The sequence below is a fragment of the Chelon labrosus genome (genome assembly GCF_963514085.1).
Source record: "Chelon labrosus genome assembly, chromosome: 13".
Classification (NCBI taxonomy): domain Eukaryota; kingdom Metazoa; phylum Chordata; class Actinopteri; order Mugiliformes; family Mugilidae; genus Chelon; species Chelon labrosus.
In genome coordinates, this window is record NC_140346.1 from 10202957 (window position 1) to 10228157 (window position 25201).

General features: G+C 42.6%; 1 protein-coding gene across 2 annotated transcripts; it reads left to right on the forward strand.

Moving 5' to 3' along the window:
* Positions 1-2430: 2430 nt before the first annotated feature.
* On the forward strand, positions 2431-25097 carry acsl3a (acyl-CoA synthetase long chain family member 3a). 2 transcript variants are annotated; one of them, XM_084559572.1, is made up of 14 exons: positions 2431-2872; positions 5291-5468; positions 9873-9982; positions 10755-10893; positions 13451-13601; positions 14020-14143; positions 15480-15551; positions 18539-18678; positions 18798-18970; positions 20734-20808; positions 21306-21497; positions 21938-22052; positions 22865-23022; positions 23113-25097. In XM_084559572.1, the coding sequence occupies exons 1-14, from the start codon at positions 2498-2500 to the stop codon at positions 23268-23270; spliced, it is 2160 nt and encodes a 719-aa protein (XP_084415698.1). In that variant the 5' UTR covers positions 2431-2497; the 3' UTR covers positions 23271-25097. The 2 variants fall into 2 exon arrangements, with proteins under 2 accessions (XP_084415698.1, XP_084415699.1); XM_084559573.1 differs by lacking the exon at positions 23113-25097 and having other exon boundaries at positions 21938-22069; positions 22865-23015.
* Positions 25098-25201: the final 104 nt, after the last annotated feature.

Genomic DNA, 25201 nt, shown 5'->3' on the forward strand with positions numbered 1-25201 from the left:
GAGTGTGTCAGCGAGCAGTTTTTGGAGGAGTACGGGAATAATGTGGTGCTTCAGAGGAACAAGATGAGCCTCTTCCTTGTATGAATAATGAATAAGTTCTACTAAAATGAACTGCTGGGGGGACTTCACAGTGTCTATGTTTGTGCACAATCGCAGTGTTTGCAGTGCTTTAGCAACGCAGCTGTAAATGCATTCAGTCTGAATAGAAATGTCAATATACACTGCCTGGCCAAAAAAACACCAAAAAAAAGTCACACACTCTAATATTTAGTTGGACCACCTTTAGCTTACAGTAGTTATTCGTTCTGGCATTGTTTTGATAAGCTTCTGCAATGTCACCAGATTTATTTCCATCCAGTGTTGCATTCATTTTTCACCAAGATCTTGTATTGATGGTGGGAGAGTCTGACCACTGCACAAAGCCTTCTCCAGCACATCCCAAAGATTCTCAATGGGGTTAAAGTCTGGACTCTGTGGTGGCCAATCCATGTGTACAAATGATGTCTCATGCTCCCTGAACCACTCTTTCACAATCCGAGTTCGATGAATCCTGGCCTTGTCATCTTGGAATATGCCCTTGCCATCAGGGAAGAAAAAATCCATTGATAGAATAACCTGGTCATTCAGTATATTCAGGTGACCTCATTCTTTGGGCACATAATGTTGCTGAACCTAGACCTGAGCAGCTGCAGCAACCCCAGATCATAGCACTGCCCCCACAGGCTTGTACAGTAGACACTAGGCATGATGGGTGCATCACTTCATCTGCCTCTCTTCTTACCCTGATGCCCCCATCACTCTGGAACAGGGTAAATCTGGACTCATCTGACCACATGACCTTCTTCCATTACTCCAGAGTCCAATCTTTATGCTCTCTAGTAAATTGAAGCCTTTTTTTCCGGCTGGTTTCACTGAGTAGTGGTTTTCTTAAGGTTACACAGCTGTTCAGTCCAAATCCCTTGAGTTCCCTTCACATTATACATGTGGACATGTTCCTACTTTCACTATTAAACATAGCCCTGAGTTCTACTGTTGTTTTTCTTCAATTTGATTTCAACAAACGTTAAGTGATCACGTTTAATCAGGATTTTTTTCCAACCACGAAGACGATGGTTCCCCACTATCCTTCCAGTTTTTAATAATGCGTTGGACAGTTCTAACCCAATGTTAGTAGTTTCTGTAATCTCCTTAGATGTTTTCTCCGATCTTTTCCACGACCACGGGATGTGACTTTCAACATGGTTTAAGAAATGAGAAGCTACTCATTGCATCAGTTGGTGTTAAATAACTTGTTGTCAGCTGAACGATAATCGCTCATACAGTAATTATCCAATAGGCGGCTCGTATCTATTTGCTTAGTTAATTCCAGGTGGCGACATTTTTTTTGGCCACACAGTGTATATAGGTCGTCTAATTCATTATGAATGCTGCCAATTAGTGCTAGCATTGATAGGTTATAGAGAAGTAAACCCAACAGTGAAGCCTGATGTCGTAAGAAGACTAACACTGGTCTTTGTTCAGAACTCTGGACAGCTCCCAAACTCTGCCAGCGTCTAATGTCTGTTACAGCCAGCATCACTATGGTAGTAGTTTCTCCATGTATATCCAAAGATGGTGTTACAATCAAAACTTGATATGCAACCACTTTTATTAAATACACACATTGTACAGTACACACACTTTTACCCATTGTGGTAGATAGGGCCTCTGAACAAGCAAATAAATCTTGTATCATTGAGTTTGATAGTATGGTGCAGCTGGTGGATGAAATGTACCTGGCAATGCACACTCGAACTACAGCGTCGTATCTGCTCCTGTCTCAGACATCCTCTTCAGTCTAGTGGCTTGTACCTTGTCACACACACAACACCATAAGTCATTCAGAAACCTGCCTTCTCACACTTAGTGTCCTCCACGTCTGTTAGAGAGAGACCTTGTTTTTTCCCTCTCTCTTCTGCCTTCTTGTCTTTTCATTTGTTTGTCCTTATATTTTCCTCTCTGTGTTCTTTTCCTCATTGTGTCTCTGTCTTTCTTTGTTATTTTATTTGTCTTTGATGCTAACAGTAGGCGACACTGATGTGCTGTGTCTGTGCTGTGTTCAGTGGCGTAAGTGCACTGGGCACAGGAGCTGCAGGGAAGTAAAGGGACATTTAAAAACACCATGTTCTGCTGATAACCAAACAGTCTCTTCTGCTTTTTAGAAGTGCAATAGGACATGTTTCTGTTTCAATCTGGTTTCAAAATGACCCGGGTTTCTTGTCCAGTGATCCTGCAAAGGATTGTTGGATTGTTATAAACACAAGGATAATTTTGAAACCTGTTTAAAAAATGTCAGTTGTTGTTCTAATGACATGTTAATGTCATTTACTTCCCCAGGAGAACTGTGGACCTGTGGCCATTTTTTAAAACGGAACTGAGGAAACGACTACAACCGCGGGAACAGGAGCTTCCTCCTCACTCTCACCCCCCCCCCCCTGCTTGTCACAGCTTCACAAAGATGAAGTTAAAAGAGGACCTGAACCCTCTGCTGCTGCTCCTCTTCCATCTCGGGGTGTGGATCTACACCATCATCACCTTCCTGCCTTCCTACCTCCTCAGCTGGGTCTCCGGACCTGACGGGAGCTTCCACGGCTCAGAGGAGGAGCGAGCCAAGAGGGTGAAGGCTCGATCAGTGCTGGGGCGTCCCGAGGGACCCTACCGAGCAGTAAGCGCCACCAAGAGGCTGGTTGCATCGCTGCACCCTGGAGTGGACACCCTAGATAAGGTCTTCGAATACGCAGCCAAAAGGTTTCCCCAAAGAGACTGTCTCGGGACGAGGGAGGTGATAAGCGAGGAGGACGAGGAACAGAGCAACGGGAAAGTGTTTAAGAAGGTAAGCAATGATGTGGAAAGCAGCATTGTTGTTCAAACAGAAGAAGAAATCAAATAGAAATAAGTGAGGGGAAAGGGGGGGCAATAAAAACATCAGATGCACTTTAAGGACAGTTTGGGAAAAGGAACATACCACTCTCATATAATATGTGTTCCCTAAATATGAACTTATAGCCAGAAGTTAGTTTAGCAACCATAAAACAACATCATGTCGAATAGAAAATACAAATAAATGCAGTAATAGTTATAGAGAGAGTCCTATGAAATGGCTCTCTGTGTAGAAATGTTTAACAGACTGCAGATTAAACTGAACAACTGATTATACAGTAAGAAGGGATGGAAAATGTACACAGAGCAGAATGGTCTTGGGCAAGAAAAAGAAAAGGAAGGATTGACTGGATTATAGCAAAGTTTCTCAAAGTAGGCTCTGGAAAATCCCCAGCAACTCAAAGAACGCTTCAACTGAGATATTTTTCATTCACTTGCTAATTAGAAAGGAACATTATATGAGATTAAATAGAAAGAAACACTAAATACAAGTTCAACTCTGAACAACACTACCTCCCCCGTATTCACTTCAATTTTATTTTGCGTCAAAAACAATAAAAACTGCATCAAGGCGCTTTACTGTACCCTAAGCCCGAGACCCCAGAGCAAGCATCAAGGACAAACTCCCTTTAACAGGAAAAATAACTTGAGCAGAGCCCACTGCAATCTACATTATAACTGATTGCCTAGATAATACCACATTATCACCAATATACTCCATGGCTACAGTAGTGTCTCTGAGCCCAAAACTCACATATGATGCAGCTCAGTATAAAGCTGAAACGTTTCTGGAAACCCCTGGGCTCTGTATTTTTTAATACAAACACAAAAGTTTTTGATTCTGGAGAACTGGCTGCGTGTTTAAACAACTTAATACTAGTACAGTGCCAGATGTTTAATGCATTGTAATAGAGGAATATGCCACACCACATGTTAATCATCTCATTATAATGCAACGTTATGCTGTGGAAACCTGTGGTCCTGTCATTCGTGTGCATTAGGCTCCCCCACCCCATAGCAACGACACTTCTGATGGCAGCAGCCATCCCCAAGAGGATATTAAATACACTAGAGTCCCTTTTTGTGCCACAGCTAAAAGAAAGTGATCCCAAACTGATCAAGTATCCGTGGGATGCACTGGAATAAGTCTGACCCACAGGAGGAATGAATAGAAGGACCACCATTTCAAAGTGAACAGACAAGTCAATCAGCAGGCTGACAGTCATGGACAGGCAGCTTTAAAAACGTAATGAGCAGTACAGCAGGTGGAAGCTGCTTTAATGGTTTTCGAATTGTTTTTCTACACCAACGGAAACCGACCCTCCTTTATATCAAAAGGGTCTTGTTTAAACTGTCAGCATGCCAGCTGACTCTTTTACAAACAGCTACACCTTTGTCTTCAAATTGTCCCTTTGTGACTTTTTCTCTGGCCACTGTCGACACAAATCACAAATGCTCAATTTCCAGTTGACCCGGTGCACTTATTGTGACTCTTCCAGCTGACAGCTCATTAGTCTAGTAGACGGCCTAAATTCCATTAACCTTACAAATGTTGAGAGGGAGGATAGCGGGAGGGACAAGAATATGGAGCACAAAAAAGGAAACCAAATGGACAGAAGGATTTTTGTTATCAGGAGCATATCAGGGATTTGTTTAAATTGAAGTAGGAGTGTGAAAAAGGAGTGAAGTTTTAGTTTTTCATGCTTCACTTTAACACTTACAGTGTTATTTATATGTTTTTCAGTATGCACAGTGCCGGCTCTGTCAGGAGTTGGCCAACTTTGCCTAGCATTTACTTATACTAATCCCACAAACTTGATCCTTCTAATCCATTTAAAGCAAGCTGTTGAAACACTTATTGCCGCAAGAGCACATTGCTTAGCTGTTTAGCTCCTAGATATTGTTTCCAACGAGTGGAAAACAGCACCATATACAGCAGATATCACCACAGTGCTTCTGTCTGTGTGTTTGTGTGCACTGGCATTTATTAACCATCAGGAGTCGGTATAGCCTCACTAATACATGTGCAGGAAGCCCCGGAGGTTTTTCATGTTGCCAGACTATGTGTGTTGGAGAGCGTTTCCAGAAGCCGGTGCTCATCTTCTGCGCATGGAGACGATGACCATGAAAAGTAGAGGAGGAACCAGTTCTGTTTGGCTATAGTGAACTGTTGATCCCTTTCCTGTGACTCCTTAATTTGAAACAGACACATAATAGCAACAGTGTTCCCCCATGGTTCCGTGGTTGATTTGGTTAGGGTTAGGTTAGTGTTTGTTTACATTTGCATCCTTCCTTCCTTTTGTTTGTTTCTCATCGTTATCGTCCGTCTTTTCACTCCAACTTTACAAAAGTTTTACTCGTCTTTCTGCAGGTGGTTCTAGGAGAGTACCGCTGGCTCTCGTACGAGGAAACTGTAATAGCGGGGACGCAGCTCGGCAGTGGTCTGGCATCTCTGGGGCAGAGGCCGAAGACCAACATCGCCATCTTCTGTGAGACACGGGCAGAGTGGATCATAGCAGCCCAGGCCTGCTTCACTTACAACTTCCCATGTAAGTTGAGGACGCGGAAGAGTATTGACACATGCGGCAGAGCTTAGACTAAGGAGGAGGATTATAAATGGTGCTAACACCTCATGCTACAATGCTAAATCTTTTTTTTTCTGTATTCATGACTTTGCACATGCAGTTTGTATGTGATTGCCATTCCACTTTGCATGTCAGATTATGTTTTGTTTTTGCCTGTGCGGTTTTGGCTCACATTTAGTCTTTTTGACCTTTGTCATTGTCAATTTTTTTAAAGTCATATGTGTAGTCAAAATTGTAACACTGTACAAATGTGAACAGATTAAGGACACACAGATTTAATTTATTTCATGTACGCACAGTTGATCTGTACTTAACAGATTGTGCTGTACTGAAACTTCGAAGGCTACTCTGTCCCACTCTCTTCTGTTTGGTCTTTCCCACTGAGCAGCTTCCAAATGTGTTTGAGTTGGGCTGATTTATAGCTGGTGCGTGCGTGCACATGTTGCTGGTCGCAGTGTCTGATTTGAAAGACGCAGGGCCCAGCTGAGACAGAAGAAGGCCAGTTTGTCCCCGCTGCGTCGCTGTTACATAAGTGTCCCGTTTCTCCTCCTTCGCGCTTTTGTTTTCCGCCGTGGTCCTTCATGTTCTCGTGATGGAAATACACTAAAATAATGACAGGATTTTTACTTTTTTTTTACACGTACAGTGTCGTTACTTGTACGGTGGCTGTCGTACAAAAAGGCTTCTCGTGTGACAGAAAATGGTTCTTTCAGTGCCATTTCTCGCTTGTTTTGAGAAATTAATCATTTAATGCTGGGAGGAAGTTGGTTCCAGTGTTCCTGGGAACATCAAGATTTATGACATTAAAGACCTTTTGGATTACTTTAACTATATGTTCTCTCTCACTCAACACAATCTGCCTATAGGGAGTAATACTGGAGCAGTTTTCCACCTTGTGCTGATTTACTCTTTAATATGTTGTGTAGCAAATATCACAGTACTTTTTATTTGCTATAAGCATCCTCAGCAGTCCATTAAATCTTTTTGATTGGTCACGAAGGACCTTTCATTATGTCTGTGTGCTTCAGAGTGGGCTCCATTAAACTGTCATGCTTTTAAAATATGCTGCAAGTACAAGCCAAGAAAGCATCTTTATAAAGCATCTTTCCACCCCCCTGCAAACACAAACAGTGGAAAAGCCAGGGGCAGTGGATAACACATAGCACAGGGGGTAAGGGGGAGGTTAAGGTTGGAAAGAGGAACAGAGGAGGAAACGGAGGGGAGGCAAGAGAATGGAACTAGTCAGGGGGGGAGGATGGCGTCAGAAGAGGGGTGAGAGAGTCTACGGGAGCATCTGATGTTGACAGAGGCATCAAGGAGTCAGCCAAGGGCCCCCAGTGAACTCAAACACTTGGTGTGTGTGTACAGTTCATTGTATGTCCACTGTACACTGGCTCAATGTCAAAAGGAAGATGCACTTATCGTTATTGAGTTGTCTGCACTTGTTAATGTGTTAAATCAAGGATGTATAACTAGCGGCCAAGTTAACACAAGGTTAAAGAGTAAATCAGCGCAGCAGCAAATTCCTCGTCGGTTGCTGCTGGGTGGAGACGTTTGCTGTGTTTCCTGTACTAAATGGACTTTTAGCGAGTAGTGTGTGATTGCGTGTATGTTTGCAAAGCTGGGGCCCAATCTCATGTTTAGATCTCACGGCTGGAGGTGTCACGGCCCTCATCCACACACACGCTCAGACACATACACAGCAACAACGCAGGAAGTGTTGAAGCTCTGTGACGCAAGAACGTGACGTCACAAAGCCCTGTCCCACAAACCCTTGTGTCAGAGTGGGGACACAGGGTCACAGAGTTACTCTCTCTTTGTCTCCCTCTGCACTTTCTCCTCCTGTCACCTCCTTTCACTCTCACCCTCTTTTCCCATCCTCTGTCTGTTTTTTCCTAAGATGCCGCAGTTCTCACAGTTGAGTTTCTCCCTTCTCCTCTGGTCTTTTAGCCACACACACACACACACACGCTTTGGCGATAGATATAATCCAGTATATTTGAATTTTTCAATCTACTTTTTTTCTGCACGCTACATTGTGGGGCCTTAACTTCATTCATGTTCCAGGGATTCCTGGATTATTTCCATTAGTGGGAAATAATGACTGAAATGAAATTTAACATATTAATGAAATGTCCAAAGGCATGAATTCATGCAGAAAAAAACAATTATTTTTGCAAGATGCGTTTGGAAGCCTGTGCCTGTCGAATCAAACCAGGCATGCTCTTATATAATTTTGATAATTAAGGTAAAATCTTAATGCTAAAGCATGAAGTGATATTTTAGGCAATAGGAAGCCACCAAATTTGTCTCAACAATTTGCGGGAAGACTGTTTCCTATTTCAGCATGCCTTTTATCTCCATGCACAAAGCCCAGTGCATGACGAACTTGACTGGGCTGCACAGAGCCCTGCCCTCAGTTCCATCCAGCACCTCTGACATGAACTGGAATGCAGACTATGAGCCAGGTCTGATCATACACTGCAATATCAGTGTTGTCTCAGCAAGACTGTAGTGTAGTTGTTCCTGTAACCAGCCTCCGAAAACTGATTAAACACAAACACTGGATGCTGTTACAGCATCATGTTAAAGCCCGCACTTTTATAAAGTCATGTTCAGCTATGATATGTAGGGGATCTGACTCTGTTCAAAAGAAACACAGTGCAGTGTTATCAAACTGTGTCATATAAATCACACCACGTGCAGGGAACTCTGCGTGTGGTTCAGAGTTTTTAAAAATACTTCAGTATTCAGTATCAGTATTTATGGAAGTGGAACAGGAACCTTCTATTGCTCCAGCTAGTGACACTCCTAAGTGGATCCAACCAGTGTTCTGTCAGACATATGCACTTAGTCACAACACCAGACCCACTCACATACCAGTAGTGTTTATATCCCCAATGGAGAGCTCATCAGGCAGTGAGAGCTTGCGTCCCTTTGGCTGAGAGTTTTAACCGAGGCCTCTGGAGGTGCCTGATGATGTCATCTGTGTGGGAGGAGTCAACACAGAACCGCTGAGTGGTGTACGCTGTGCACGTACATGTTTCATACATGTTTCACTCACTCTGTACACACACAGACGCAGACTTGTCCCAAAAGCTAGTTTCTAGAAATACAATTTGCCAATGCAGCATAGATGAATACTCATATTATTCACTCATTAAGTGTGGGATTAATGTGGCCCTGTGTGTCCTTTCATCCATCAAGCTGATGCTAGAATTCCCCAGATATGGGCGGTGCCATCTTGCATGTTTGGAGTCTGCGCAGTACTGTCCGAAAATTTTATTTCTCAGAAAAATGGACACTTGAACATGCATCAGCGTTATATTAACTACCTAAAATGACTGAAACTATTATTTGATGTGTATTTTAGTGTTTTAGTTTGGCTCAAATCCCATTCACTACACGGAGGAGGTGGAGCTTATGACCTATACTGCAGCCATCCACCAGGGGGAGCTCTACTTGCTTTGGCACCACCTTTGAGGAGCTGTCATGGCGTCCATTTTTTACTACAGTCTATGGTATCCGCATGTCATTTACTGCATTTGTATGCTCAACATTTGCCAAAAAAAGCAAATCCTGTGCATGATAGTGAAGTATGACACAACAGGCTTCAAGCACAACACCACCACAAAGTATAGCTTTAAAACATACCATAAAGTACTAGAATGGGCGCTCATTCTGTAATGTTTTTGTTATGGCTGAAGGGACAATGAATCTGACTCACATTTGTATAACTTAACTTTGATTTACTGTAACCAGTGGCCATTGAGTAACTTTTTGAAGTAGTAAAGTTGCAGTATTAGAATTACAATATTATGTGCTTCACGACCAAACCTTTCTGGAAAACGCCCATAACTACTCATTTCGGAGCACCCTCGAGAGCTACCGTACCTTCGAGGAATGTTTGTCTGAATACATTCACACCGCCAGTGGGAACGCTAAAGTGACATAATAGCCACCTGGCAGTTGAATCGATGACGCACATAGTCTGGATAAAACCTGGACTTCATCACTGGTCCATTTTAAACGACAGCAGCCCAGGCTGTATTGTACATGTACCTTTGGACCGATCAACGTACACTTACTGCAGTCTAGTTACCTCTTGTGCTGAGCAAGTAGCAAGAATCCTAAAGTAGGAGCTAGAAAAGACACAAAAAATTCAAAGTGCTACGGGTGTTCTCAGTTCCTGCAGTGTGGACACACACAAGAGGAGAGACTTCCTCCAACAGTTGTAGGAACTATGAAAAACTTCCTGCAGTCGTCTTGCAGGCTGAGTTCGCCCTGGTCAGCCTTTCTCCGGGGATTACTTTATCGATATGAACCTCCTGCTCTTCACATGACATGCTGTTTTTTTGTGTGTTGCAGTGGTCACCCTTTACTCCACACTGGGAGGTCCGGCCATTGCTCACGGGCTCAATGAGGCTCAAGTCAGCCACATCATCACCAGCAGAGAGCTCCTGGAGACGAGACTCAAGGTTAAAACACACAAAAGAATGCTGCAAAGATGCTCTTCGTTCTTCATATCTCTTTGCGCACATTTCAGCTTCACGGGGAGTATGATGTTCATTACAAAGCAGCAGGCGAGCTACAGTTTTTAGGTGTGTCAGGTTAGTAGCCGTTGTACCTCAAGGATGAGCAGGAGAATGACTAGGTGTGCATAGCAGACAAGTTTTAGTTGGGAGGATTGGAAAATTAAGTATATCAGCAGTAAACCTGTTGGCTACAGCTATAACAGAGGCTTCTCATGTACAGCAGTTCATGGCTAGTTCAATAATTCTGTGGTATCAGGCAGTGATGAATGGTAATGATCACATGTCTGTAGCCAGATGTCGCACACTTCTGGTTTCTAAGTAGAACATTAAGGCAACGGCTCAGTTACCCATCAGAGAGAACACACGAGGGCATGACTGACAGAGCAGTGTGTCACCACAGAGACGGAAGAATAATAACTGCACATGCTGGGTGTTATGGAAAACTTTGGACTGGTTCAGTCCCCAAAGACAAATGCATCCTGGCGTTTCATCTCCTTCCTTCTATCACCGTCGCATAAACACAAAGCTCCTCTGCTCACTCTCACGCGTCCCTCTCTTAACCCAAATATTGTGCGCGATGATGTGTATGGGACTTCCTGTTACTTGTCAAAGAGAAACCTGCTTTTCATCCTGGATCAGTGTAAACACAAGATGTATGCTTCTCATTTTTGTGCCAGTGCTTAGATTTGTTGGTGTTTCTGTGTGTGTGCATCAGGCTATCCTGATCGAAGTTCCGAGGCTGCAGCATATCATTGTAGTGGACAGCACGCCGACCACATGGCCCGGCTATCCACGTGGTATCACTGTCCACAACATGGCTGCTGTTCAAAAGCTGGGAGCCCAGACTGAAAATGGTAAGTTGTGTGTGTGTGTATGTGCAAACGCATGTTTATTGATTTACGCTGAGTATTTCCCAGATGTTATTCAAATCAGTTTGTTCAAAATATGAAGTGTCATTTAATTTGCTAATGTTACTCCCTAGAGTTCAGTGGAGTTAATACTGTGAACATCTTAGAAAACCTGAGACCAAGATTTTGACGAACAACAATAAAGCCTTACTTTGAATATTCAAAAAGTTGGTCTGGAGTCGCTCCGTTGAGAACTGATTGACCAATCAAATCGTTTGGGCTGGCATTATGAGGTGACGGACAAAAGAGTAACGGCAACGTAGCCATACAAGTCATCTGAACGCTGTTGATTTTGTTTACAACAAAATGGCTCTGAATGGTTGTAGGGCTACCCATTTGCATGCCCTTTAAAACCCCAACAGATGAAACCTTATGAATTACGAACCTCCTTGTTGTAGTATTATTTTAACATCCCTTAGCTTTACCGTCAGACTGTCCCACTCCTCCAACAAATAAATTGTCATGATGGGGGTTTTCATGTTGTATGGGGGTGGATTGGTATCAGTCCCATTAGGTCATGAGAATGAGGAAGTGCTAACATCTGTGTGAGATTAAGGTCGATACCGTGCATATTCAGTCAGTGGGTGGATGAGGAAGAGTCCCCGTCCCCCTCTTTGCCTTGCATTGAGGCCCCTTGAACTGAGTGACCCAAAACATGACGAGCTGGTAGTGCGCAGATAAAGAAAGAAGGAGGCAGGATTGGGAAGGGAGGATGGAGCACTGGGATACAAAGGAGGGTCATGTTTATACACAGCGCTGTTAACTTCACATGACATTAACTCTCGGAGCACGCACTCCAGCACGGCTTGAATGTGACTAAGTCGAACAAGAAAGGAGAAAGGTCCTCCCCTTGTGAGATGTGCTGTACCCTGCCTTCGTCCTCCTCTTTGAACTGTTTGTTTGTCGGGGCCGGTCGAGTTTTGCCATCTTAGCTATGTTTTTATTCCACACGTTACTCGTAGGGGGAAAAAAATCTTGTTTCCCAACTGACCTTGACGAGTGTTACGTCACAAATGTTTCCTAAAGTGTTCATTTTATTCAGTTTTCTGGGTGTGTTACCTGTAAATGGCGTCATATCCACCTAAATCATTGTAAATGGCGTCATATCCACCTAAATCATGTCAGATAGATTCTCATATGGTGAAGACAACAACTGTCACTGAGAGACCCTGACATACTGCATATAAGAAAAGTATCATACCCCACTAAGCATCAGGCAAAAAAACAAACCGCAGTGTTCTCTGCCCAAAAAGGTTGTCAGGCTCATAAATATTTCCATGGAAACATTGGTAACTTTCAAAACCCAACATCTTGGTTTAAGCTGTAGTTACAACAGTTGCAACAGAGCCTGCACCCTTACAGCATTTAGTGTCTGCTGCAGAATCATCATCATACTTTAGGGACGGCTGTGGCTCAGTAGGTAGAGCGGGTTGTCCACGATCCAGAGGGTTAGCGGTTCGATTCCCAGAATGTGCCGCATGCCGAAGTGTCCTTGAGCACTGAACCCCCAGTTCAGTGGGGGTTCAGTGTGAATGTGTGTGAGTGCTTGTTGGTAGATGTGTCTGTGACTGTAAAGCGCTTTGAGTACCAAAAGGTAGAAAAGAGCTATATAAAAGCAAGGCCATGGATTAAAAATCAAACGCCTAGGTGACTCAGAAGCCCCATAGAATATCTTTAAACTTGCGTTTTATTCTAATGGCCAGCAGGGGACAACACTTCTGGCTTCAAAACAAGTCCAATAGTATAGAAAATTATCCAGTTTTCTTAATAAACATTTCCCTAATGAGTGTATGTTCTCTTCTTCGATACAGCATGAGGTTCATTTTCTAAATAATGGTCACATTTAGGGTAAAGTAGACAACAAAGCAGGATATGCTATCGTATGAGCATACATAATGTCCTTGCGTAGTCAGATCCACACCACTCTCCTTTCTAATTCATCTGAGCCAAATACGGTCATTTCTGGCTCCAGAAATCCCGGATGGCCAAAATGCCAAAGAATAAGTGCAAGATAAGAGAAAGAGGTGAGATGAATAAAGGAGTGGAAATAGTGTTTTTGGCAAGCAGACTCAGAGACAGGCTTTTCACTGTGCCAAGAGGGGCCTGGTTGTTTGACACCAGCCCTAACTATAATCCATCCATGTGTAGTGAATTACTATTCCTTTCACATTTTTTAATCCACTGCAGTTTATTTTCTGCTCTTGTTAAATATGTTCATCCAGTACAGAGGCAATACATGGAACTTAAAGCACTTATAATTTATCCAACTTAATCTATTTGTTTAATCAGTTAATCTTATATTGATTCCAAGAATGTGGACAGTGTTTAAACGCGGGTGTTTTTTGTACTGTTTAGTCTATGTCCTAGTGTGTGCATGTTGCTAGCAAATATAGACACAAATCACATTGTCATGCTGTAAGCCATTAATGTCATGCACTTTTTTTCCACGTTAGGCTCAAGTGTATAATTGTGCATACGTGCGTTTCCTCTGTTCACATTACAGCGGCACGTGAGCGTAAGCAGCCGCTGCCCTCGGACATTGCAGTCATCATGTACACCAGCGGATCCACAGGCATTCCTAAGGGCGTCATGATCTCCCACAGCAACATCATCGCTGGCATCACAGGAATGGCAGAGAGGATACCCAACCTGTGGTAAAGGCCACCGACTTTCTCTGTGTAGATATTTGTAAAAAACACAGTCTGTATTAGCCTTTTTAGACTGGGGACGTTTCCACAAGAGTATAATCAGAGAATAAACCATCTAAGATAAACTCTACTCATGTTTTTTACACAAATTTCTTGTTAATACTTGTGTCAGTTTAATACTTTGAGTTCATGGAAAATACACTTGTTCAGCCATACAGTACCATCATAAAACTCAAGTGTTAACGCTGAAACAAAAACCTTCTCTCTGGGGAATGGGTCAGGCCATTCAGGATTTGAAATTAAGTTTACGTTGTGAAAGCTTGTAAAATAAGAAAAAATAAATTCAGTTTTCAAGCCCACCGTTTTTAATAACCTAATATTCCACATCCGAGTTTATACAATTAAAGTGTCTTTGTGTTTACAGTGAGGAGGACACATACATTGGCTACCTGCCTCTTGCCCACGTACTGGAGCTGAGTGCAGAGCTCGTATGTGTTTCCCATGGCTGTAGGATCGGCTATTCTTCACCTCAAACTCTTTCTGACCAGGTAAAGTAACTGCAAAACCCGAAGCAGACTGTGTACTCTAGGGGACCCCAATGAAATGTGTCCGCACACCCAAGTATGGAAAACTGTAAATCACTGAAAGCTGAATAAAAGCGTGGCTCTGTCCGAAGGTAACAAAATCCTCCTACTGAAGCCTGATATATGGCTGCGTGTCACATCTACAGCATAGGTGGAAAAGAGAAACTAGAGGGGTGATGGTAAGCAAATGACAAAATCAAGAAGTCACACATGAAATACTCAAATTTTCATCGGCATTCCGATATGTGAATTATTTTTAAAATGACATGGCCATCTGGAATGAAGGAAATGAAGACCCAGCTGCTCAGCATGATTCAGAGGAGGCCAGCTCTGTACGACCCTTTGTAAAGCCACAGTGCTAGCCTTTTTTTTTTTTTAAATGACAAATGCAAACTATTGCCACCTGCTGGTGTTAGGAGTCATTTCCTCTTGCGCAGATGAAGGACGTATATTGGCTAGTTGGCTGTAGTGCTTGCGGTGTGTTCAAGTACAAATGTTTGGATACATGGGACATGAGGCCAAAGTCATCCTCCGTTGACACTAGTTTATTGGTGATTGATTTGGTGTGTCTGGGATTTAAAACTCATCAATTAGCACATTATATGTGGGCTGTTTTCGCTGTGCAGTGACCAAGTATAAAAGCAGCTACAAGGAGGGTACCAGTTTCTATACAAGGCATAAACTCCCTGAAACGCACAACTTTGGCTACATTTTTTTTGTAAAAATCCCGATCATTGGGTTATGCTAACTTAAATGCTGAACATAAATGGCTGTTTCTTAATGTTTCCAGACTCTATTCTAAGCTAAGCTAAACTAAGTGGTTGCAGCCTCCACCTGTAAATTACTATAGAGACATCTCTTGACAGAAAAGTGAATCATATTAAAATTAAATTAAAGTGTTGAAGTTTGGCTTGTGTCATTGCATGAATCAAAGTAGAATTTGTGGAAGAATCACAAGAAATGTTGTGTTTTCTTTTAATGTATTTTATACTATGCATATCCCAGGAAAGTGCTGTTCAGACCAGAGTTTGATTCTCGGGTCATTACTCACAGAATGTGTGTACTTGTTGTATCGTAAAATGGATCAAAGTGTCTGGAGACTTTAAAGAAAGCATTTATTATGTGGTGAGAATTTGAAATATGCTCACTGTGCCTCTACAAATGTATAATGTCAAACTAATACACTTCATTAGTGTACTGTACACAGTAAGTTTGAGTTTGTTAATAGGAAGTTAGTTGATGATCCTGGAAATCTAATGTGTGCAATCATTAATGTGACATTTGTTTTTCCCACCCAAAGTCAACCAAGATCAAGAAAGGAAGTAAAGGAGACGCCAGCGTCCTGCAGCCCACTCTGATGGCAGCTGTCCCGGTACGTCAAGACAGTACACTCAACACAACATAACGACATGTTCAGTAGAGAAGGCTTGGCATTTACAGTATCTCTCACTGACTCACTCTCATTTATGTCTGTGTGTCAGACATTATTGCCGACTTGAGTCTGGCGTCTACACAAGAAATTCAGATTTCCGCTCGTCTTTGTTCATAGTCCAGGGGTGGATTATCACCGACATAGTCCAGCAGGCCTGGATCTGTCGGATTTGCGTCTGAACAGACTGTGACGTAAATATCCATCCTCATACCCACTTACAGCGGTGCATTTTACCGCTGGTCGGGGCTGCTTTTTATCACAAAACATTGTCAGACACCCAGAGGTTAAAGAGGCATATTAGAGGTTGGCTTGTCCTGCTGGTCTTTGAAGTGTGTTTTCATCATTCAGCCAATATGGACTTTCCTCAGAACTTGTATTTATTTTGTTAATGAAAGAGCAGAGCAGTTGTTCCGCCCTTCCAGCAAGTGCTTTATTAGTTTTAGAGTTCATAGTTCAGGGAATTGAAAAAGTAGGGCACACAGTGTGAGCTGAAAATAAAAAGTTTGCACTCGCTCTGAGTGTTACCAAGAATTTGATCGAACTTTTTTTGTGACCGCTTGACACAGAAGGAACTACCTTCCATTCAGCTTTATGCCTCATTTTAGTGTTTTTCTTCTTATTGTTTTGGTTTTATAGCATGCAACTTTTAAGCTGTCCTCCTGTCGTCATCATCATGACACCAAAAGACAGCTAATGCCTGTTCAGTGCCATCAGTTTTATGAAGGGATAAAGTTTCGTGCTTGGAGCTTGTTCAATTACATACATTCAATTTTTTTCTTTAAAGTGATCAGCTGTAGCTTGTCAGTTTGCCTTTACATAAATATTCACAATCAACACCTATGATTGGCTAACTATAAAAAGCGCAATTACTTTTACAATCTTGCCTCCATCCATTATCTGATTTGCTAATATTTTCCAGCTTTATTAACTCAAAGTCAAGGCCTGTATAAATTGTGAAATCCTGACTTTGGAGTGATGGTACTGCTTCTCACTGTGAGCTCAATGCCACAAAGAACATTGAAATGATGGGAGGCTTTAATAATTTTGTCTCATGTTAGCTGGACCGGGGCTAGTTAGTAGACGCTACATCCCGTCCGCTGTGCTCTCTGTCTCTCTCACACATCACGAGGACGACCCCCCAACCCCCCCCCCCCCCACCCCACCCTCCATCTCCCAGTGGTCGTAGTGGTAAAGGGCAGAGGGCCCCAGTCTCTGGAACCATTCACAGCTGTAAACAGAACGTGAGAAAGCCCCATGTGGTTATCCCCACGACACGCACTCACACACACTCACACACATACAAATTGTTTGCTGTGATATGACAACGGGCTGCTGCATGAATCCTGCGTCGACTTCCTCTCTCACTACTTTAGCTCCAAACATACACACACGTACGCACACACACATACACACACACATACACGCACCCACCGGGACCAGCTGCTTCTTATTGTTTTGTTTTTTTTGGTTTGTGCCCTTTCCCCAGTCCAGCTTTTGAAGACACTCTTCTGATTTGGATGATGAAGAGCTCATAATATGTGGGTTTCCGTTCACGCTATTGCATTTCCTTTGACAGAACTCATTATTACCACTTCCTATGATTAATATACCTCTTCCCAGCACTGTGCTCACTCCATTTTATACAGATTATCCTTAATGGAAAAGAAAATTAACTTAAATACACATAAATGTATGTAATGTCACAGCATTCCTTCATTGCTCACAATTATCAGCAGCTCTCTAGAACATTTTGACCTCTTACTCATACTGTTTAGTTTCAACATCTCATATTTGTTTTTCTCAAACACTGGTAGAAATAGGTGGACCCGAAGCTTAACCAGCACAAATCGCAGTGTACATATTAGACTTGCACACTTAAGATGTTCTGTGTGCACTTGATATTAAAGCAGACGAATGTTTATTCATGTTCTGTATTTCCTCAGTAATGACCAGTGCTTTTATTTACCATATATACTGGGCATTGTTGTATTACAGCCAAGTATTAAATCTTTTAAATAGTAATTGTGTCTGCTATTTGGTTCTGAGCAAGTAATGCAAAGTGGGTTTTTTGATCACTCAAAACAGCTGCCTGCTGTGGCCAAAGACACTGTTCTAAAGGTGGGTTAGAATTAACTAGTATGAACAGGATGGTAAAGGATCAAATAGCCTAAAGATGAAACTCCCTTTAAAGCTGTAATACTGAGCAGAGCTGCACATTCTGGGAAAATTCTTTGTAGGTTTGTCACAGTGTCATTTTTGTTTTGCCCCAGTTAATGGTTAGACTAAATGGTATATTCACATATCACATTTACCTTGTGCTTCTACCACGTATTACTGTGACGCAGCAAAGGAGCAGCTGAATCACGTTCAGTTAGCTGGAATAACCCAAGACTTTTTGTTGGTCACTTACTGTTTGCAATTCACTGGGGAGCTTTTGAGTTTTGCAACTACATTTAATAAGCACACGGGTTCCATGTTGTCCTAATGTGTTCCTCTTCACTTGTTGTATAAACTTGTGTTTAGATGAAGTTGTGTTCTTTACATTTTTGTATTTTAGTCTCCCAGTAGACTAAATCTTCTTTAGCTTGAATAAATACCTCCAGAGAACAGACCTAGTTCCAGTGTCTTTGACCTAAATTTTCCAGTTTTATAAAAAAAGGAAAACCTGGCAACAGAGAAACGGCTACAAATATTAATAATACCTCAAGTATCTTATGGTTTTGACTTTGATTTTATAGGAGGAATCTATAGTTTTAAAGCTTCATGACTTGCAAACCTGTGTCTAAGTAGTTAAGTATAAAAACTGGATTTCCTCACCAACATTTACCATGTCATTTCGCTTTGATTGTCTAATTCCAATTTGTCTCAGTCATCTGTTGCCTCTGCTAGTTTTCTTTAATTTATTTTGCGTCTTTTCCCCCCTCCAGGAAATCATGGACCGTATCTATAAGAATGTAATGACCAAAGTCGAGGAGATGAGCTTTGTCCAGAGAACTCTCTTCATTCTGGCATACAACTACAAACTGGAGCAACTTGCCAAAGGATACAGCACGCCACTGTGTGACAAGTATGTAAACTGTTATGGTTGCATTTGTGCGATTTCTGGAGAAGTTTTAAAAGTTATATAATTTCCTAAAGTGGTAGGAGAACCATCCCTCTAATATTCTCATTTGTTTATCCATCCAGACTGGTGTTCAAGAAGATTCGCTCTCTGCTGGGAGGTCGAACTCGGGTCTTGTTATCAGGTGGCGCGCCGCTTTCTGCAGCCACGCAGCGCTTCATGAATGTGTGTCTCTGCTGCCCAGTTGGTCAGGGATATGGCTTGACGGAGACCTGCGGTGCTGGAACCATTAGCGAGCGTAAGCTGAAATGACAGGCTTACTGTAGGGCACACCTAGCATACAAGCAATATGTTTAGAGATATCCAGCAAAACACAAAGGAGGAAAAGAAATATATTACATGTCAGTCACTGATGTTGCGAGCATCCATTTATCCCTAGGATACTGTGAATACCCTTGCTTTCAATCTTGCACCAGCAGCAGGTCAAACCACTTTTGTCAGTGAGTTGTCTTTTGACCGCTGCTGCTTTGATTGCCTTGTTCTTGTTATGGCACAGTCGTCGTCTGATCTTTATACATCGGCTCACTTTATTATAAGTCCTTGAGCAGAACAGAACAGACACTTCTTCTTCAGAGGCTCATATTTGGACTCTGAAGTACAAAACGTGCACTTCTACTTGATGAGAGATTGTAGATTTTCGGCTACATACTAGTAGCATGTAGTATGTGCTGCTCCAGCAGATTGGTGTCTTTTAATATGCTGGTTGTGCTGCATGGTTCCAGGACAGTGGGAATAGGCTAAGATGCAAAGTTTAAAATGTCCAGCTATCTTCAAATTCCTCTGCAACAAAGCCTTCATATCTCCTTTTGCATTTACTGGGAAATGGATAGCAAGCTAACATAAAATGACAGAAACACCTCCAACATATGATAATTTAGGATGAGTTTATTGTAGGACCATTAGATTAGCTCAGTGTCATAAACGTACCTTTAGCTAAAACTAATCTAAAATAATGCAAACTAGTAACTGTTAGCATGCTAACTCAGTTGTGAATCATAATAAACATGGGACCTTCTATACATTAGCACGTTAGCGTTGTTTAGGTGAAAAATATTACAAGTTGATGTCAGCCTTTGGCAGTGCTGTGTCAGTATGACAGAGCTGCTAGCATAGCTGGAGGCTGTTGGTCTTCTTTATCTGCAATAAATCAACACAAAGCCCAGCATTGCGTCAGCAGTAACAGCTGCTTTGTCGCTAGGAGGAAATAAAAATATTATTTCGCACCATATGAAGATTCATTAGATGGAAAAATTGCACATTATTGAGTAATTGTGGGAAGTTACTGAAATGATTCTTTTTTCCCTCCAACCTGACAGCAGAGATAAAAGGATTAGGGGGACTGGAAGGGAGTAATGAGTATTTTACAGCCAGGATTGGAGAATGGATGAGGGTAAGGGTGAGGGAAGGTAATCAGCAGATCTGCTGTGCATGGGTTGCAGAAGACAGAGAAAAGAGTGGGTTATCTGTATTGAAAAGACAGAGTGGTGTGGAAAAATCCACACTAGCAACAAATCATTGTACACTGAGAACTCGGTTAGTATCTGGATTTCAGCTTGCGTTACTCTTTTGTAAAATAAACAGAAATGAATGTCTCCCCAAAAGAATATGCAGACATTCCCAAGAGCTCCTTGTGAACACGAAACCAATTTTCTCATTAATGTGCTCAGAAGAACCTCTCTTATCTGTGGCACTGATTTTCGTTCCAGTAATATGTTTTGAACTATGCAGCTAGTATTGGCTTTCACTGCCAAAGCTTTTGTCAAGTAAGAGCAGTCCTCACAGTCTTTCCCAGGCAGACTAAACCAACAGAGTGCCTCACTGCCCGTCATGTCTACCGCGGTCATTTGAGCCAGGAAAACACTGTGTTGTGAACGCTCCTTTGGGATGGGGTTTCCATGGCGAGGGAGCAAGTGAGGTCGTGTTGCTAAGGCAATAAATGTCGTGCCTTGATTTTAGTGGGCTTCCTAATTGTGCGTATGTGTGTGCGTTTTTCTGTTCCAGTGTGGGATTACAGCACTGGGAGAGTGGGAGGGCCGCTGGTTTGCTGTGAGATCAAGCTCAAAGACTGGGTGGAGGGTAAGTGAGACGGGGAGAGGCGATACACCCACTCACAGATTTCATGATCAAATACACAGTGTCACGTGGATTCACCAGGACACAGAACAGTGCAAATATTGTTTGTAATAGCTCTCTCTCTCACACACACACACACAAACCAGTGCATCCACCACTGATTTCCACATTTCCCAGGCTAGTGAGACACTGGAGAGAGATTTCAAGAGAGATCACTACCTTGTAAGGGAAGCATACCACTTTCTCCCCACTCCTGTACAACTTCCATCTTTTTGCGTAATAGATCATTACTCATTTTTATTGCGCTCTGTTAAAACTTGATACTGATCAAGTTGAGTTTATGGCTTTCTTGGCTTGCGGAGCAGAAATATAATTTAAACCAAACACACCATCTGGTCTTTATCTCCACAAAATTACCGTGTAGCAGAATCAGAAGGATTGAAGGATTGTTTTATTGCAGTTTTCACTTGCGACCCACTGATGTTTAACCCTGTTTTCAGGTGGTTACCGTAGCACTGACAAGCCCCACCCTAGAGGAGAGATTCTCGTTGGTGGACCCAACGTAACCATGGGATACTACAAGAGGGAGGGGAAGAACTCCGACGACTTCTTTGTGGATGAGAACGGCCAGCGGTGGTTCTGTACGGGAGACATCGGAGAGATTCAGGAAGATGGGTGCCTCAAGATTATTGGTGAGGAGGCGTGGGGAGATGTGTGGATTGAGTGTGCTTTAGAGGTTATATATACAAATTCAAAGTGTCCTTCAGGACCTCTGCCTTGGTTTAGATACTAATACATCAAAAGCACAAATTATCAACACTGTCCATCTCACTTTTGGGTTTCTTCCAGACAGCCTCTCTGCTCCACTTCCATTCATCTCTCTGGCAGGAAACCTTTTAACAAATCAGATTGTGCTTCAGTTTTAAAAATGACTCCCCTGTCCTGTTTACTTCAGAGCCAGAACCTCCCAGCTTTCCCCTTTTATCTAGATGACACTAGTCAGATACGCACAGTTCAGTAGCAAATGGGTCCTTCCTCCCTTCTTTTTGAAATGTACACACACATTTCCACACTTATACACGTGCACGTGGCCATTTGCATGTACAAGCAGTTGACTCTGCTGTGTTTCCAGATCGGAAGAAAGACTTGGTGAAGCTCCAGGCGGGAGAGTACGTGTCCCTGGGCAAGGTGGAAGCCATGTTGAAGAACTGTCCTCTGATTGACAACATCTGTGCCTACGCCAACAGGTGTGTGACCCATCCAAGTGAGCATACTCTGAGCAGTAGGCAGCCATGCCAGGCACCTGGGCAGCAGTTTGGAAGGTTTTAGGTGCTTGCTCGAGGCACCTCAGCCAAGAACATACGGATTATCAAACTAGTGACATGGAAACAATTTGATTGGTCCGTCTGGTCTTTTTTGCCAGAGCATAATCAGTTCACAACAAAGCTGTTCCAGGCTAAATTTCCCCCATTAAAGATTTTTGGGTTGGGACGTTGGTCCAGCTTCCAGGCTACAGCTTCTTCAGAAAAATCCCAGAGTTGCAATAACTGCAATAACTGATCCGTGCATGGAGTGAACAGAGAGAGCTCCTATTCCGTCAAAAAATCTATTTAATATATGCTCCCTGGACATATGAGGCATTAAACTGATAAGAACAGATACTAGATACAGATGCTGCTATTCATCAGGTTGCCTGAACTTAAAATTAATGCTGGGAAGGTTCCTCACTGTCGCCTGTATGTGAGGAACTGGTACAGTCTCGTGCTGATGGCTGACGCCACACACAGGAAGATCAAGGGTCCTGTTAAAAATCTGCATCCACATTAGAATTGGTTGTGAAGGTGGCTTAGCCTCCTATTCCTTTCAGTACCACAGGACCAGTACCACTGTTTTCAGTCTGTTCTCACTCTGCTCAGTCGTGTCTTGTTTCCAACTCCTTATGAGGGTAAACTGACAGTTTCCTCACTCACATTCATGACCTTTTTTGGCCTAGAGACTAGCTAGAGACTAGTTTTACATAATTACTACACATAATTTTTCTTTTGCTGCTCTCTTCCAGTGATGAAACATATGTGATCGGCTTTGTGGTCCCTAATCAGAAGCACCTGCTGGCTCTGGCCGGTGAGTATGGAATCCGAGGGTCATTGGAAGAGCTGTGCAACAGCCAGGCCATGGAGGAGCTGGTCCTTAAGGTCATCACTGAGGCTGCACTAGCAGGTGAGATGGAGTCGAACTTTATCTCAGATCCCCAGGCATGGGTTGCTTTTACCAAGTTACGAGTAAACGTTTCGTCTTCTTCCGCTGTAGCCCAGCTAGAGCGCTTTGAGATCCCTCGCAAGATCCGTCTGAGCCCCGACCCGTGGACCCCTGAGACAGGATTAGTGACTGACGCGTTCAAGCTCAAACGCAAGGAGCTGAAAACACATTACCAGGACGACATCGAGAGAATGTACGGTGGGAAATAAAGACCAGGACCAGCACAGCGTAGTTTACTCTCAGAGCACAGATCTGAACAACACTTTCCAGTGAAACTCGGTGCTCTCTCACCCTTCCTCCCACCGTCTACCCCGTCAGTGAAAGAGCCACAGCGACCTAAATCTGTGGTAAATCTAAATAATCCTAAAATCTCAAAGAAAGAAGGATTAACCAGCTTTTGTGGCTTTTACTTGAATTTGTTGTGAAAGGCAGGCTGAGAAAATGCTTATAGGAAAACACTGTCCGCTTTCTGTCTAGGTGTGAGACCCCTGCGTTTTTTATTGTTTCAGATGTGAGTTATGAAACAGAGCTTGTTTTAGCTGAAGTCGTCTGTTGAACTCTTGTCATTGCCACAGTTGAAGCTCAGGTCAGTTTGTCGCCTCATTGCTTTGTGCTCACCCTAGATTCGTGTTACGCATACGTGTAGATCGGCTTCTTTTTGACTCTCCCCGGGGGCTCTCGACTCACAGCATTTAAATTCCTTCTCGTGCTCTTTTTTGCATTTCCTGCAGGTCGGGAGATGGTTAATTTCTTTTTTTCTTCTTCTCGTCTGTTACTTGTTTTGAGTTCTGTCAGCGGTTTATTTTGTCTCCCACCCGCAGTCAGAGTGTGACTTTCACACTCGTGGGACGTCTCTCCCGTCAGCACATCTTGAGCACAAAGTCGTTTGAGGGCAAATGAGGGCAGGTTGGTCAAAAAATCCTAAGCTGTGTTCTAATGATTCTCACCCTTCAACAGCGAGGCTTGTTTAAGGAAATGACAAACACTTGCAACTGCTAGGCTTATTTAAAAAGAAAGAGATGCACTGTTGTTTACTCTATTGAATTTTCCTAGTGCACATTTACTTGCTTGTTTTACAGAGGAAATTACTGTGTAATCATTGCTGCATTTGATAAATCGCAGTGCAATAGGAAAATGTACCATTTCTGCCTGCAAGGCAAACAGGACATAAACATAACTTTCCAAATGTGTGTGTGCGGTGCAGTAGCTGAATAATGAGCACACTTTTAAGTCATTCATTCCTTTTAAAGCCTTGTCCCTGTGCCTATTTTCTGTCATTTGCATGAGAATGACAGTGATTCATCATGTCCATACACAGCACAAACACAGCCCCAGCATCCCTCACAATGTGACACCTGTTGCCTTTTTTTTGTGATTCCGAACTGCGCCTTTGTAATTTCTGACTGATTTGATTCTGTTTTTCCTTAATCGAACACATGTGGAGCTGTGATCAGCAGAGAAAGCAAATGTTTAATGTCTATTTTAACTTAAATTATCAGAGAACAATTTGGGAGCTCCACTCCCTCTCTTTGTAGAAAACCTGCCTTGTAACATAAGTGCATCCAACTATTTATTTGTAATTTGCCTTTGAAAAAGTACTCAAATGAAGTAAATAAAGATTGTGTTTGGTCTACATGTGAGAGCTTTTTTGTTTCTGCCACACCCACCACGTCTAATCAATTAAATTGAAAGAATTAAGCCTCATAATTCTTTTGTCCTGAGCACATGAGCCTCATTGGCTGTGAAATGGATGCCACCAGAAGACAGGCGGATGATTATATTCATTTATATCTGGACGCCAGTGAATGTGTGAAATCAGCCTTCACTGATGCAATAATTGTAGCGAGTAATTGGAGCCTAATTCAACTGGACCATTAATGCTCAGCAGTCACAGAGGCGTGGATACCCAGTGTTGGCAGGCTGATCCTTGGCTCTGTCTGGGTTTAAAAGGGTGGAGTTCAGTCGGACTATTGAATTATCAGGCACTTGAAGAGCCACCCTGAAAGAAAAAAAAAGAAAGGAAAACATGAGGAGGTGATGGAAATTGACATAGAACAACAAGGAAAACAATAATAAAATAATAAATTAATAGTTTTGTGGTTTGCGTTTTTGTGTAGTTCCACTGAAACAGACACCGTGA